The 16,014-nt window shown below is 43.8% G+C and overlaps 1 protein-coding gene across 3 annotated transcripts; it reads left to right on the top strand.

Annotated features, from left to right (window-relative positions):
- Positions 1 to 1,243: 1,243 nt before the first annotated feature.
- On the top strand, positions 1,244 to 15,991 carry ANKRD42 (ankyrin repeat domain 42). 3 transcript variants are annotated; one of them, XM_079303826.1, is made up of 13 exons: positions 1,244 to 1,276; positions 2,149 to 2,300; positions 2,694 to 2,857; positions 4,341 to 4,448; positions 4,758 to 4,877; positions 5,435 to 5,570; positions 7,595 to 7,795; positions 8,128 to 8,247; positions 9,916 to 10,021; positions 10,623 to 10,798; positions 11,210 to 11,336; positions 13,802 to 13,946; positions 15,144 to 15,262. In XM_079303826.1, the coding sequence occupies exons 2-13, from the start codon at positions 2,282 to 2,284 to the stop codon at positions 15,228 to 15,230; spliced, it is 1,509 nt and encodes a 502-aa protein (XP_079159952.1). In that variant the 5' UTR covers positions 1,244 to 1,276; positions 2,149 to 2,281; the 3' UTR covers positions 15,231 to 15,262. The 3 variants fall into 3 exon arrangements, with proteins under 3 accessions (XP_079159952.1, XP_079159951.1, XP_079159953.1); XM_079303825.1 differs by having other exon boundaries at positions 8,122 to 8,247; XM_079303827.1 differs by lacking the exon at positions 8,128 to 8,247 and having other exon boundaries at positions 15,144 to 15,991.
- The last annotated feature ends 23 nt before the right edge of the window (positions 15,992 to 16,014 follow it).

Raw genomic sequence — 16,014 nt, 5'->3', positions numbered from 1 at the left:
GATACTGAACGTTTCTAAATCCCACCAGCTGAAGTTCAGAGGAGACTGAGGAGAGACGTGATGTCTTTAAATATATAGAAGGCTGTTCAGAAAAGGGAACAAATTACTCTGTCTACTGGAGATAGAACAAAAATGAGAGCTATAAATTGCAGAAATAGGCTTTATGACAGCTTGCTAATGACGAGGATAATTAAGCCCTAAATGGTCCATTAAGCCCACTTGGTCCATGTAATTATCACTGCACACCTGTAAATTTGACTGGGAAGGGTTCATCCTGTCTGGAAGCAGGATTCTGGAAATACAGGATCCTTTTTTTGCCCCCCCCCCCACATGAAAATAACCCGGCCTACCCCCAGCTACCAGCTGGTTTTGATTAATGAAACTGAGGACCAGGATAGCGTCACTGCAGGAAAGAAAAGGGGTTAAAGATTCCCACAGGGTGACTGGCGTGCGATCATCGAGGGCACAGGCTTGCTCAGAGCATCCCGGGGGTGCCGCGTCTCCCTGGGGTGCCGCGCAGGCTGCAGCCCAGGGCTGCCTGAAGGGCAGAGCCCCGCCCGCCACGTCCCTGCCGCGGCAGGGCGAGCCCGGGCCCATGGCAACGCCGGCCGGGGAGCGGCGGCAGCAGCGGGAGCTGCTCCGGGCCGAGCGGCGAGTGCGGCCCCTGCGCTGCGAGCCCGCTCCGCCCGCCGCTCCCTGCGCTGCTCCTTCCCCGGCCCCTCCGCTGTGGCGCGGGCGGGCCGGGCTCCCCGCACCCCCGGCTCCGCGGCACGGGGCTCCGCCGGGACCCGCGCACAGCACGGGGAGGCTCCATCTCCGCCGAAAGAGCGGGGAAAGGCGGCGTTTGGCGCTGGCGGCCGCGCCCTGCCCCTGCCCCGGGCCGGGCCGGGCCCTGCGCTGCTGCCAGAGCCGAGCTGCGGGGCATTGGTTGCGTCTGAGAGCTACGGAATCATCGCCGCGCCTCATCGTGCCTCTCTCTGTTCCGAGCCGTGCCCTCCTTCACTTAATCTCTTTAATTAATCGGGCAGGCACCGATCTCAGAGTGCTTACAGAATTCTTTCTGCGAAGTTTTCTCCCAGAACATCGAATGAGTCATAATAGTTTCTGGCAAAAAAAAAATGCACTAGAATTATGGAGCCTGCGCTTCACTTTGAACATCAGTGTATTTTTTTACAGAATTGATGTTAACAGCTTTCTGGTGAGTTTCAGCCCCAGGCTGCTGCCTTGTCCTGTGCTAAGAAGCCCATGCACCCTTGGCATTCGTCTCCATGCAGCAGTGCGTATCCAGAGGGAGAGGGCAGACAAAATTCTTTCTGCTAGTGGGCCTTGTTATTTTCTTGTTTGTTTGTCCTCTATTCTGTTGTTTGTTTGGGTTTGTTTTGTTTTGTTTTGTTTTGTTTTCTCCTCTGGGTTAAGGAAAAAAAAACCATTGTGTTAAACACATTAGAACTTTGCCGGGTAGTGCAATCGGCCAGGCTTGCCTGTGATGTTGTGTAATTCTCCTGAAGTCTGTAACTCTCACTTGGAGTAATGAGCAATTACTTCCTTCGGTAAAATTACGTCCTGGTGAAACTGTTCTTTAAAATAACCTAGACAACTCAAACCTCAAAAACATACTTAGATATTTTAGAAATATTAGAAACATTTTTTTGTAATATTAGAAATATTATTTGGAAACATGAACTAGATGAACTCTTGAGGCCCCTTCCAGCCGGAATTAACCTGTGTTTCTGTGCTGCTGCTGTTTGTTGGTGCAGTGTTTTTCAGGTTTTTATGTTTTCTAGACTTGGTGCAGGGCAGTGATGCAGCCTGCCAGGCTGGGGAGGTGGAGGTGGGGTGGGACACGGGCGCAGGATGCTGCAGTGTGTTACAGCACACACGGGGTGTGTTGTTGTCAGACTGGAGTGCTGGAGCTTCACCCCCTCTCCTCTCCGTGGCAGCCCCACATCTGCCCAAGCTCCCCTGTCACACTACACATTACATGAAAATAGGCACTGGTAAACTGCAGACGATGTTATTAGTTATATGTAGTGTTTTTTTACAAATACGACAATCATGTTTGAGCAATATCTCTTTTATATTCTTTAATATTTTTTTACCTCAAATTGTGTAACCATGTTAACTGCTGCTACCATTTCTTCTCCACAGGCAGTAGAGCTGAGGCACTGATACCTTGAGACCTTCAGTTTTATGCTCTCTTGACTTGCTAAACAGTAGCCCAATTCTTCAGGACTTGCAGCAGTGTGAAATGTAATCAGTGTTAGTGTGTTTTGGTACTGGAATGATGACTACTGCAGAAGGTGAATACTGATTTGTTTAAGTTCCTTTCATGCTTGGCTATCTGAAGTTAGGCTCCTCAGCCATTAGATCCACTTACATCTCATATTTCTGTTCACAAGCTTTGTCGAGGTATTAGGATGTTGCAAGGGGGTTGGATATGTAATTCTCATTGTTTTCAGTCATACAGTTAGTCAGTGGAAAGGCTTGAAGGAAGGACACAGGTAATTTGATCTCATGGCCTGGTGACAGAAGATTTACTTTTTTTCTTTTACCCTACTGCTTCTACACTTACAGTTTGATTCTGTGTCATAAATGTCAACTCTGATATTTCTTTGATTCATCACACATTCTCTATCTCTTAAACGTTTCTCATTTAAGCAGTGGACTAATACCCTTTTATTACTCCTCACTAGTTGTCAAGAAGAAGCAAAATTATACTAGTGTGCATGAAGCAGTGAAAGCTGGGGATGTAGAACAGCTTGCATCGATGATAAAAAGTGGAGCCAGTATTAATGAGGTGGATGTAGTTCACAAGTTCACACCCTTGCAGTGTGCTGCCCACTCAGGAAGTCTGGAGGTAAAACATCACCTTAGTGTACAGGCATAGCTGGGCCTTTGTAAGTTCATATTTCCTTCTTTGGGAGAGGCTGAACACAACAATGCTTTGATCAGACTGAATCAATAATCTCTGCCTGTTTTTCTTATGAAATATATTCACCAAGAGCAGGAGTGCAGGATTTTAGATTTTTTTTTTCTTTCCAAATCCCTAGGCAATTTACCTAATCAACTTTGCCGTATTTTATAAAATCATTGGTTTTCTTACTCTGAGCAGAATGTGCCTTGTGGCCTCCCTTTCAGACTCATGGCCTTCTTTTGTCCCTATTGCATTTTCTCCTTCTCTTGAGACACCTATAAAATCCTGTAGGATGTGTAAAATGTTCTGAAGGTGACTGAAACAGGTAAGAAGTGACATGAAAATATGTTCATTCTGCTTACCAACGTCCCATGTCTCATTCTCCATAAAAGTAGTCCTAATACATTTTATTTTAACAAATGAAAGTGTTGAATAACAATGTAGAAATCAGCTGGTGTTGCATCAATGTTTTGAACTTTCAGAAGGACTGAATTGCTGTGTTCAGCACAACATTTACCTTCTTGCAGCCTCCTTGTTCATTGTTCATGGCACTCTAACCTTGAAGCAGCAAGGCCATTCATAGCCCAAAAGAAAACACGTGAAGTTATTGCTAATCTCAAAAATTGCTAAGTGCAGTGCTGCTTCTGAAATGTAGAGACACTGTAAAGGAAATGCTAATCATCATGTCAGCCCCCAAACCAGATTGCTTTCTGCTCTTTAAGTTCTGCCATTTTTCATTTGACTCTCCTACTTTGCAATCACTGTGTTAGACTTTATTGAATTATCTGTCATCTGTTTGTCACTAAGCTTCTTGGCAGAAATAGTGGAGGAACCAGAGCTGTAAGGTGGCCTGAAAGAAGGTAATAAATCATAATAATATATAATAAAAGGTTCTAACTAGCTGTCTTGGGATACTTCATAAGGCTTTCCATTGCAAGCAAAGATATCTGGTGGAAAAAGGTGAAACAAAACTAGGCCATGGAAGGATGAGAAGAGAGATGGGATTACATGTGCCTAAGAAGCCAAATAAATTAAATGAGGCTTTAAATTTAGTACATGATATTTTTCCTGCCAGTAATTTTAGCTGGAATTAATGTGAGCATGCATGCATTGTTTTTTCCAATGCTTTTTCCTCATGCCATGTGAATACTCTCACAGATTACATTTTATATCTGGAAGAGTCAAATAAAAAAGTCATACTGTAAGGCAGATACTAGGATCTGAATTAGTAGGTTATTTGGGTGTAACCTCAGAAATAGAACTTCTTTCTAGTGCACAAATACCTGTTTAAGGCATGCTCTGGGTCTCGTATTTCATAAGGAAGTATTCCAACTGTTATGTAACTGTGATGGGTAAATTCTGGTGGAAATGTGCCTCAGAGGCACGATGTGAGCAGCTAACACAATGCCTCTGGTTTGCTGAGCAGTGCCTGCAGTGGCTGCTGCGGCAGGGAGCTGACCCCACGCGTGTGACCGAGAGGGGCTGGACAGCGGCTCACCTGGCGGCCATCCGCGGGCAGGATGCCTGCCTGCAGGTACTGGAAACACTCCCTCTCAACCAAAAGTTACTTAATACTGGACAAATCCATCATGAAGATCAGCTGAGGGAGCCCCTCAGGGAGCCATGAGTAGCTTATCTTAATGTCTTGACATTCAAGACGTAAGGTAGTGATTTTCAAAGCAGAGCACTCATTTGCGCTGTCTGCGCAAACAGATCTCTCTTGTGCAATACCAGGCCCCCGAGGTCAGCCCAGAGTTATCCCGCTGGTCATCATAAACCATCCTTGTAGGAAACGTTTGCTTTTGCAGCCGGTGAAACCCCCCTCCGCTCTGCCTTTCCGCAGGCGCTGTTGCTGCGCGGCGCGGAGGCGGCGGCGCGGGACGGGCGCGGGTGCGCGGCGGCGCACCTGGCTGCAGCGCACGGGCACGCGCGCGCCCTGCGGAGCCTGCTGCGCTCCGGCGCGGTGAGCGCCTGACACCGCCCAGCTCCCGATACGGGGATGCGCAGGAATCACGGGGGGAATTCAGCCCCCGGGCAGATCTACGGTTTGGCAGATTGTGATGTACCTTTAGGGAAACGATCAAAAAATGTAGAGAGAATCAATAATGTGAGTAAGCTGCCTTCCTCAGTGGATGACATTAAATGAGCATCAGATACTGAGGTGATGGTAATTTTTTGCAGTTCTAAAAATCTTCTATAGTAAAGGAGACACAAACTTAAAAAAAAAAAAAAGAAAATTAGTCCAGATGCATATTTAAGGAATAATGACCGATACAGGTTATTTCAATGATAAAAACATGTCTAAAAATGCACCTTTTCTAAGTGTATTAAGTAAAAGTGAGAACCTGTGAAGAGTACCTGTCTTGAAACTGGAACTGCATATAATGCATGAACTTTGAAAAATGTTACTTGGTTTGATTTAAATAATTTAACACAATGAACAGTTGATTCCCGTATGTAAAATTTGTCTTGTGTCTAAGATTCAGAAGTGAATGAATTAACCTGATACTTTCATTTTAGGATGTAAATGTTTCAGACAGGAATGACTGGAAACCTGTTCATTATGCTGCATTTCACGGTCGCTTGGGGTGTTTGCAGCTTCTTGTTCGATGGGGAGCGTGTGTAGATGATGTGGATAACAATGGAAACCTTCCAGGTATATCAGGATGAATCACATGCTTTTAAACCTTTGGTTTACAGTTGTGAAAAGTGATGATGGAGCAAATTAATACACAGCAGCAAGCATTTGCTATTTGATTCCATGCAATCCACATAGATAGTCCATTTTTTGATGATGGGGGGATTTATAAAATCCAAAGTGTGGCACTGTTGGTGACAGTATCCCATTCCCTTCCTGCTTCTGCTAGCAAAGATGAGAGCTCACAAATGCTGGGATGGGGAGCAGGTGAGCAGCATCTCCTGTGTGTGATGGAGCTGGTGTGCCAGTGGAGGCCACAGGAGAAGGATAGGTGGAGGGGGAGGCAGTTTCAGCTGCTCTGTGCTGCTTGTTGAATTGGTGTCAGTGTAATGAGGTTCTGGTGTGCTTGCATGCAAGTTTTTATATCCCAGTGTTTCTTAACTGATTCAGTTGTTTTTATTTTCCTGTGTTTTCTTCATCTTGATTTCTGGAATACTACTTTTTCTGGAGTATGTGTAATTTCATAATTTGCAGTGTATTTACTTTAGGAAAAAAATTTGCCAGTGATTGTTCCTTGCTTTTTGTATTTTCTCCAGTATGCCTCTTCCTACCATACCACTACCTCAATATCCTCTGTGAGCTCTATGGTATGGTTCCTGTCTTGGATTCTCCTTGCATCCTTTCCCTTTAGCGTTTTCCTTCTTGTGGTTTGTCACATTATTTGTTCCAAAGAGCATGTTTTTCTCTATAACTTGTATAGAGTTATCTTTATAAATCCCTTCTTAAAATCTTTTACCCTCTACTAAGGACTACTTACCTAGGAAACAGATAGCCAGATAGCTCTGTTTTGCAAACCTGGGTCTTGTTAGAGGATGTGAGGCTCCTGCATCCCAGCAGGAGATCTGGTGCATAAGCAATAAGGGCTCACGATGTTAGGCACCCTGGGGGCAGCATGGAAAGAGCTTTGCTTGCACTTGGGAACACTTCCCTGATAACAGATTTCTGTGGAGAGAAAACAGATGCCAACACAGTTCTACTTAAATGCTCTGGTTATGGTTAGCAGAAAACTGGTTTTGTTGTATTTTGACATCTGCAGAAAACTTGATCTTCCAACCTTTGTTCTGTTTAATTATCTTCCAAAGGAAAGAGAATATTTTGAAATATGGCAAGTAACAGATTAGTAGAAGTACTGTGCAAACCAGCTTGTTTCTCTCTGTATTAATTTTTGGGCCAGATCTGTACTTCTTTTATTGCTCACTAGTCAAACCTATTCTAAATATTTTTCACAGACATAATTTTTAAATTTGTGGCTTTGAGAAGAGTGAATATTGTTAGTCTGACTTTATAAAAGACAAGATGAAGCACAGAGAAGTTGGGATACCAACAGATTTTAGGTATCTGAGAATGGATTTGTAAGGGTTGAGTCAATTTTTCAGTAGCTGACTTATCTGTAGCATGGTACCCTTCTTTCCCCTTCTCCCTGAGAACCTGACTAAAATCCAATGGCAAAAACTCCCCTTATTTCAATGAAGCTCAGATTTTAAACACTCTGTACAGAGGTATTGTCATCTTGCTTAAAACCAATATCCACAACCCTGTAGAGCTGTGTGTGTGCTCTGGAAAGCTGTGGATGGTTTGGTTTGCTATAGAGAACTTGTATGTGCCAGAAATGAAGTGACATGGATTTTTTGGGTCCTGAGTGCATTGTTTGTTGATTATGAAGATAGTGAGATTCTTACCTGGAGACAAACTAATCCTTTTGCCTCTAGAACATCAGCCAGCTGTTACAGAGCATTTTCATGGAGCAATAGATCATAATAAGCATTTGTTTGGAAAGTTCTTCTCATGAATGGGATTAGAGGATATTACTTGTGTCAAGTGAGTCAGCATGTGCTTGGTACCTCTTACTTTTTTGTAGGCCCAGCACTGAACAATATTGGATAAGCAAATCTCTGCAAAGCCTAAAGGTCAGGTGGGGAATGTACCTTAAAATATTTTGTCCAGTAAAGCACCTATCACCTTTTGTTTCACTTGTGCTGTAGCACATCTGGCAGCGGTGGAAGGACACTTGCATTGCTTTAAATTCTTGGTCAGGAAAATGTCCAGTCTTATGCACACTCTGAAAGCCAGGAATGACCATGGAGAGACTCCAAGGGACTTGGCTGAACGGTTCTATAAAGATAGGATTCTGCAATATATTGATGGTGTGGAAAAAGAGAAGGAACATCCAGAGACACGGGAAGGTGAGTAGGGATCAAGACACACTTTAAAAAGGCATTATGTGCAATTCTGTAGAAGTACACAAAGGTGTGCTTGTTACTTCAGGTCTGTGAAATTAATCTCTTAACTCTATGAGATGCCTGTAGCCATAACCAAGACATGTTTAGTCAAGTGCCTGCTGAGCACTGCTGGTTACACTGCATTTTAGCTGATTAATGAGCATTATCCTTGCTGCTTCTGAAGTGTCCATACAAAAGTTGCTATCAGAAAAGTGAACTGTGAAACAAATACCAGCATGTTCAGTAAAACTGCTGGCATCTGATTGGAAACATGTGCATTTCATTTTCAGTTTTAGCTTTCCCAGCTCATGATGCTGCTTTCAAAGGGGACTTGCTAGTGGTTAGAAGACTAGTGAGAAGTGGAGTAGTCAATATTAATGAACAGGATGATAAGGGATCCACTCTCCTGCACAAAGGTCAGTAAATATGATCTGTGTTTCAGCTTGCTACTCTTTGTGGCTGATTTATTTACTTTGTTCTTCAAGTGGCTGCTTGTCAGATTAACCTAATGAAAAACAGCATCTCATTTCTTGAGGGCTTGGAAAAGCAACCACAAACCTGGTATTTTGTAATGTATGCGTGTGTGTCACTTTAAAAACAATATAACTAAGCTCAAGTCAAGAAAAAAGAGTTTATAATAGAGAGAAATAAGCATCTTAATGGAAAACTGAGTAGCTCTGATATCTACTTACTTACTATTTCTGTATCAATACCATGTCAGCTTTGTTGGAATTAATCCTGATTTTCAGTGATGGAGAAAGAACAGATCAGGCCCATGAATTCCAGCTTTGAGTGATAAGCAAGGCTGTATTCTAGCTATAAAAGCTTTTAATTTTCACTTAATTTTATGTAACTAAATAGTTTTGGGTTTTTTTTTTTAATCAAGCAATATATGGCTTTCAGAAACATCTGACTGGCTAAGTATAAGAAGGATCTGTGTTGTGGCCTGGGCCTTTATTTACTGAACACATCAGTACTATGGGGATAAGTTGTAAAAAACACAACAAATTCATTTGGTAGGATGCTGTAAAGAAAGATAAATTTCTGATTGACACTTTGACATGTAGTGGACTGCTAGCATTACAGAAAAAATGGTCCTTTTGTGTTTGGGAGATTCACAGTATTGTCTGAAAGAAGAAACAAAAGATGAAAGATAGAGGGAAGCATTTTTATAATATGCTTTTAACACATTTCCTACATTTCTTTTTTATTAGGTATACATGGCAGAATTTTTAAAAACATAATTGAAGTTCTCATTAAAAAAAAAAAAAAAAAAAAAGCCAAACTAGTATGTAGTGATTTTAAAATCCCATTTTCTTTTCTTGGAATGATGCTGACCTACAGTTTCATCCCCAGTGTTTACATCCTGATGCTGTAATTTCATTTCCTTATCTCAGTAAGAAAACAAATATAACAAATATCTAAAAGGGCATGCTGTCAAGAAATAGATTTTTTTTTTCTTCCTTGAGGAAATCAGTGTGCAGTTTAATCTAGACTTGCCAAGTACCATCTTCCATAAGTGAGACATTGTTCCTGGCACCACGTGGTGGGAGCAGTGGCCATAGCACATCATAGGTTTGTGTTAGGGTGCTGCTGAGAGGTGCTGCCTTGAGTGTCTGCCCCAAGAAATGCTGTAGCTTTAGCTCCATCACAAAGCCCTGCTTCTCTCTCCTGACACAGCAGCACACACCACAGACTGGGGCAGCCAGCTGTGTGTGACACCTGGGAGCCCAAAGCCAGGGAGAGGTGACAGTGCTTGGCTGCCAAACTAGGGCAGCAGTTACTTGTGTGTTTTGTGCTTTGTGCATGAGACTGGGCAAGTTTAATTCAGCTTGTGTCCAGCAAGAGCTGCCAGTACATTTCAAGAACTAGAAAGAGTCACCAAACCACACAGCATCTCTTCCCCAAAACTCTGTGTACCCATGTCAGTGTCTTGACACACAGCCTCCTCTTGAAGGTGACACCTCGTGGTGTCGTAGTGAGCCCAATCTCTGATGTGCCAAAAAATGGGAAGAGGAGCACATTTTAGGTTTGGAACACTTCAGTTGTATGTAGTTGACCTGTGTCTGCCTTCCTTCCCTTAGCTGCTGAACGGGGGCATATCCATTGCTTACAGTGGTTGATTGAAATGGGAGCTGACTGTGACATTACAGATGATGCTGGAGAGACTCCAGAGGATGTAGCCAAGAGGTAGCAGTACATATCCTGTAGCTCTGACACTTATTTACTTACTATTTGTGTATCAATGTCATGCCAGCTTTGTTGGAATTAATCCTGATTTTCAGTGATGGAGAAAGAACAGATGAGGCCCTTGAATTCCAGCTTTGAGTGATAAGCAAGGCTGTATTGTACCTATAATATTGTAGCTATAAAAGGTTTTAATTTTCACTCAATTTAATTTTCTTTTTAGTGAGGTCAGACACAAAAGAGGAAAACTAGCTCATTTGCAAGAGGACAGTTGTAAGCCTGTCTGCTCATGTTTGCTGAGTAAATGAGAAGTAGGAGAGGCCAGCTGAATTTTTACATTTAAAAAAATAATGCAGATTCTGATGAGATTCAATTAAAAAATCCTGCAAAAGGAAGAGATGCCTCTGATGTAGGGCCATTGCCATAAGATTCCATGAAGACAGAGCTTGTGCCATAAGAATACTACAAATATTAGATAGATGGTTGTAGTGTGTGTACAGTGCTTCCTTTAGTTCTGAAAGCCCTCTGACAAATGGGAACATGGACAGTTTTAGAGAGTTTCTACCATATGTATTTTTCCAGATTTTAACTGTTCTCTGTGCAGATTTGGCCATCTGGAAGCTGTGGAACTTTTGCCACCAATAACTGCAAATGATCACTCAAGTGATGAAGAACTAGATGCAAACAACATAAAGCTTTTTGAAAGACATGGTGTGGAAGAGAGTACAGATAGCAAAGAAGATTTAACCCTGGATGAAGCAGAGAAAAGGAATGCACGCAGTAAGCACTGTATTTTTATCATTCCTTGTTTGCAAAAGTGTTTATCAAGACATTATAGTCCTAACTAGGACAGTTCCTGCCAACTGCTTTGATCTTTTTGTTGTACAATGAGATGGTTGTCAGGATATCTCTAATACTGAGTATAGAAACAGAATGTGGAATATTAGAAAGCAAGCAGCAGGCAACCAGATCATAATTATTACACCATTTTAATCCATGTTGGTGCAACAGTGTTGGATTGCTATTTGTTTTTGACATCTGCTTGCTGTGTGGGTGTCAGGTATAGCTCAGTGCTTGCTGAGCAGTGTGATTTTTGCTCTTGTGTTTGTGAGACTGTTTTCCAGACTATGGGATTCCAGCATGACTGTCTTCTCCTTGCATTTTACCTACCTGGAGAACTCTGTCTTACAGTGAGGGCCTATCACAAGATTAAAGAACTTCAGCGACTTCTAGAAATTGCCTACAGCAACTACAGACAGCTGGGGGGAGTAACTGAAGAGGAGAAGAAGATGAAAAAAGAAGAAAGGAAAGTTGAGAAGTAAGGTCATTCTGCCCTGCTAATGTTTAACTCTGTGGGGCCCATTTTAAATCCTCCTTTAAAGCTCATTTACACTCAAATTTGCTTTGGCCATTCTGTCTTTTCCGCTTATCAACTTCAACCAGGCCAAAAGAAATGAACTGCAGCAATTTGTCTGACCTTTTCTGAACTTGTACTGCCAGGATCAGCCCCACAGCACAAGTGCTTGATAGGTCCATGATTCTTGTGCAAGATCATGTTTGGTCTTCTGGTTTTCCTGCAGATATGTGCAGTAAGCCTGATAGGTTCAGGCTGTTTTGTTTCCACTGAGGATGCCAAAGACATGTATGCCCAGGAAATCTGAAAATAGGCAATAGTCTTAGCATGGCTTGGATGGAAGTGCATATACAGCAGAGATTATTCAATGACCTGCTAACATTTCTGATCATTGGCAATATATTTCTGTGCTCAAGAAAGTACTAGCTTGTATCCAGACAACAGGAAAAAAACTATCAGCAAACCTTGCATGTGAACATTGTTATGATATCTAATTCTCAGTGACTCCATTACATCAAATGGCTCTGTTAGACTGGTCAGGTGATTTGATGGAGAGACTGTCTACATTTCAAAGAAAAGTTTGTCAAATATTTGGCTACCCTCTGTTCTCAGTCTCTGTGGATAACCACCTCCATAATGTGTTTGGGCCAACCCAAACCATTGTGTTTATTTGGTCACTGAGAGGAGGCTGTCTGGGGAACTTACTTGCCATCAAGAAGACAGCAGACTTAGCAGTCTATGTGAATCTGGAGCAGGAAATAAGGGTCACAGATAGCAGCTGTGTTTGTTTTACAGCCATATCTGAGCCAGGAAACCGAAGTCAGGATTTCTGTTGGTTTCAGGTCACCCTTTGACTCGGCTTCTGTTGAAAGTGAAAGTCCATCTTCCTTAAACTTGATATGTATGCAATAGGTAACAGACACCTGCATCCGAGTTAGTTATTGTGAGCTCCTTTTTCAACTTCTTGGGGAGGTGTAGGCACTTCCAGGGCATAATTAGACATGTACTTCAGGATGGGATTCATCACTTCTAGAAGTGTCTCTCCTGGTTTTAAAGGAGGAGGGTGACCAGCTCAGGTGTTGATGCCTGCATTGAAAGATCAGAGCAATCTGGTTTTAATGATGGAAAGTCACTGTTGATTAATGACAGACATGAAAGTTCATTTTGGATAGAGCAGCTGCTCAAAAGCTTGCAGTGTCTATTAGAAGGCTCTGCTGGGGCTCTTTAAGAGGTGTTGCTTTCTGTGGCAAGTGTGGCTGAACTAGAAAAATTGTGAGGCTCTCTGAAGGGTTTTTCCCACCTGTGAAGGCTAGAGAGCATTGCTAGCCCCAAACTAGCCTTTTGAAAAGGAAGTGGGGCTTCTCAGCATACCTGTCTACCCTTCTCGGGGTGCCTGTCTGTGGATAAACCCCAAGATGCTTGTATCATAGACCAGGAAACCTCATTAATTGATAAAATGCTTAATGACAACACCGTTTTGCTAGATGTGGAGCAAGGAGTTGCCACTTGGGAGGGCCACTGTAGCAGATTTTGAAGATTTCTGCTTTAGTCCAGGTTTTTTTGGCTGTAAGAGGCCTGGTGTGAACCACTTCACAGTGCTTTAACCAGGGTTCCTTGCAGGAAATTGTCACCATGAGTGTACCACACAGTTCGTGAGCTGTGCCTCTTTAACTGGGAGCATGGAAGAGGTCAGCTGTTCCCTGAGCACTGAGCACTGGCCATTCTTGCAGTGTCAGTAAGGCTGATTGGTAGCTCAAAGGGCCTGAGTCAGGAATTCTTCACTCTGGGAAACAGGGAAACACGTCTTGCTGAGAGCTTTCCTGCTGTGCTGTTTGAATGCACAGGGCAGATATCTTCCCTTTCCTTTTACTGATCTTCCATCCTTGCAGCTGTGATAATTCATTTTGATACAGGAGAGAGTCAGCTCAACTCCAAACTCTCAGTTTATGTGTCAGCTAAACAGTTCCAGGAATCTCAAGTAATTTAGGAGCTGTTGAGGGTGTGACCAGTGAGACTTGTGCAAATCTATATAAACAAGTCATGCAAAGCTGTCATCTGAGTATTCCTCATCCGTGCTTAAGCCAATCCATAGGAAGGGTGTAGAAGCACCAGATGTGAATGCGAAAGCTGCCCCTGACCTTTCCAGAATGCCGCCGGCTTTGTGCTTTTTCTCTGTTTCATAGTAACTTGGTGTCTGCTTGGGCTCTTCTCCGTCCCCGCAGCTGGGTCGGGCTCAGTGTGCGGGCGGACGGCTCCATCTGGTGGCACCGAGGAGGGACAGCTGCTGTCGGCGCTGTCACCGAGGGTGCGGAGCCTGAGCACAGCTGGCCTGGCTGCCCTGTTCTGGCAAAGGCACGGCACCACCTACAGCAGCCGGGGCACTAAATGGATGTACTTCGTGCTCCGCCTGTCTCCTTTGCTTTTGGCAGGGCTATGCGGGAGCTGGAGGCCCAGCTGGAATATGAGCGGGTCAGGCGGGAGAAGCTGGAGAGCCAGCTGGATGATTACCGTGCTGAGATAAACCAGCTCCGACAGGGCCGGGGGAAAACCGGCACGGCCTCTGCTGCCTCCGCGGTGAGTGCCACACCAGCCCCCCGGCCATGGCAGAGGCCACTGCCTGCTGCCTGTGTGTCTGTGTTCCGCCTGACAGGGGCACTGTGCTGGGAAATACTAGGGAAAATGTGCTGCAGCTTTCGGCTCGGGACACTGAAATGAGCAGGAGCCCTTGTCTGTCCTTAACAGTGTCGCCGCTGTGAAAGGTATCAGTTTCTTTCTGTACCCTGGCAGAGCAGCACTGCTGTTCTTCATCTTAATGTTCCCAAAGGAGGACTGATCCTGAGTACTTCCATACTGCACATCCAGTGACTGGCAGTTCTCCTTGGCGGGGACCTGGTGTTTGAGACTCGAATGGCGCTTCAGCAGCGGCGTCATCACCACCTGCAGGGCTCCCCAGCCTGCAGGGGTGTAGGGATTGCTACCGTGGGTCCCCAGAGAGGGACAAAGTCAATAACAAGGACTCGGTCCATGTCACAGGGTCTGGAGTCAGTCAGGCATACCGAATAAGAGTCCAAGATCTCATAGAAAATTCATGGAGAGAATTCAGTTTGTTTGGGACAGGAACACTACATGCAACACTAGAAGTTCTCAGACAGAGGTTCTATTTTGAATTAAAAATAAAGCTATTTTTATATGATAGAGATGTAAGAGGGAAGAGGACACCAACACTGCAAGCAGCTAGTAGATGATGATGATGTTTCTAATTCTTTACTTCTCACCTGTACAGGCAATAGATGATGGTGCTTCTTTCAGAGCATTTTTATTTTCCAGACTGTTTTCCACCTTTTCAGTCGATTGCCTCTGCAGGGCTTGTTTTTGTGCTTCTTGGTGGAATCTGGGGCTCTGAATGCTGGGTGCCACAGCTGTATTTCAGAGAGGCCAGCTGCACTTTTTCAAGGATGTTTCTGCTTCTCAGCCTTGTGATTGCCAGGCTGGCAGATATTTTGTCAGTATTTTGCAATAGGCAGGGTTTTTTTTTAAATTTTTTTATTTTGTAATTTTCCCCTTCTAACCAAGCTGCCTTTCTGGCTAAGTGACTGCTACAGTCACAGCACCTTCAAGTCTCACACTGCTGTGCTGCCATCCCATGCCCTGGGACTGTGCTCTGCATTCAGCTTCAGTCTGAACACAGTATTTTCTATGGTTACTCCCAGATGTAGATTTTTGCATCCTTTCAGTAGTTGCTGTTAATGGCTGCAGTATTCTTTGTTTCAGGAAGCTGAGACAATGGCCAAGTCTTGTGAAGACAAAAGCAAAATAAAGCAGCAGCCAGCCTGCAGCCCAGCAGTGAGACTACGCTGAGGAATGAGCCTCACAGGAGGGGCAGCAGACTGGAGGTACAAAAGCAATATTGCAGATAAGGCAGGGCTTGCACAGCCCAGCTCTGCAGGTGAGCTGTGCGTCTCTGCCTTTCACTGACCTGTTTTTAGTTCTCTGGCCCAGTAACTGGGAAGTCACAGGCCCTCACTCTTCTGAGGAAAGTATCTCCATCCATTGGTTTATTTTGTACTACTACCTTAGGATGGAAAAATTGCACAATACCTCCTAGCATATTCCGTGTGGAAGCTGAATAGTGGATGAGAGAATTACCTGTCAGCTGCAGAGAGGTGCCAGGCCCCTTGATTTTGATCTTTAGTCACTCCTAAAGACAGGAAGTGACTCCTTTGTGAGGTGCCAGATGACCTGCAGCAGTCCGTCTGAGTGTAACTCAGGGCTGAAGGGTTTACTAAGTCATGGGGCAGCTTGTGGTTAGAAATGGCAACCTTGAACTCTTCTCCACACCTAAAAATCATTTAAGGACTACACACATAAGTGTTTCTGTCTGCTGTGTTGTTATTGTGAAATTATTGTCCCTCTGGAACCCTCATTTTGGTACCTAAAAAATAATTACTTTAGTGCATTAGTTTTGATCTGCCCTCTCCTTAGTACCAAAGAACACTTAATCTCTAAGAATTTCAAAGATACTGAAAAATAAAAATCCATGTTTTGGTGTGCACCATGGAGCATACTGAGGGTAACAGCTTAAAAGCCCTGCATCGAGAGCCTAGGTCAAGGTATGTGAAATGCTGCATCACCATTAGTGCTA

Source organism: Erithacus rubecula (assembly GCF_903797595.1).
Source record: "Erithacus rubecula genome assembly, chromosome: 1".
Lineage (NCBI taxonomy): Eukaryota > Metazoa > Chordata > Aves > Passeriformes > Muscicapidae > Erithacus > Erithacus rubecula.
The sequence above is the reverse complement of the archived record's forward strand: the minus strand, read 5'-3'. Positions and strand labels throughout refer to the sequence as shown.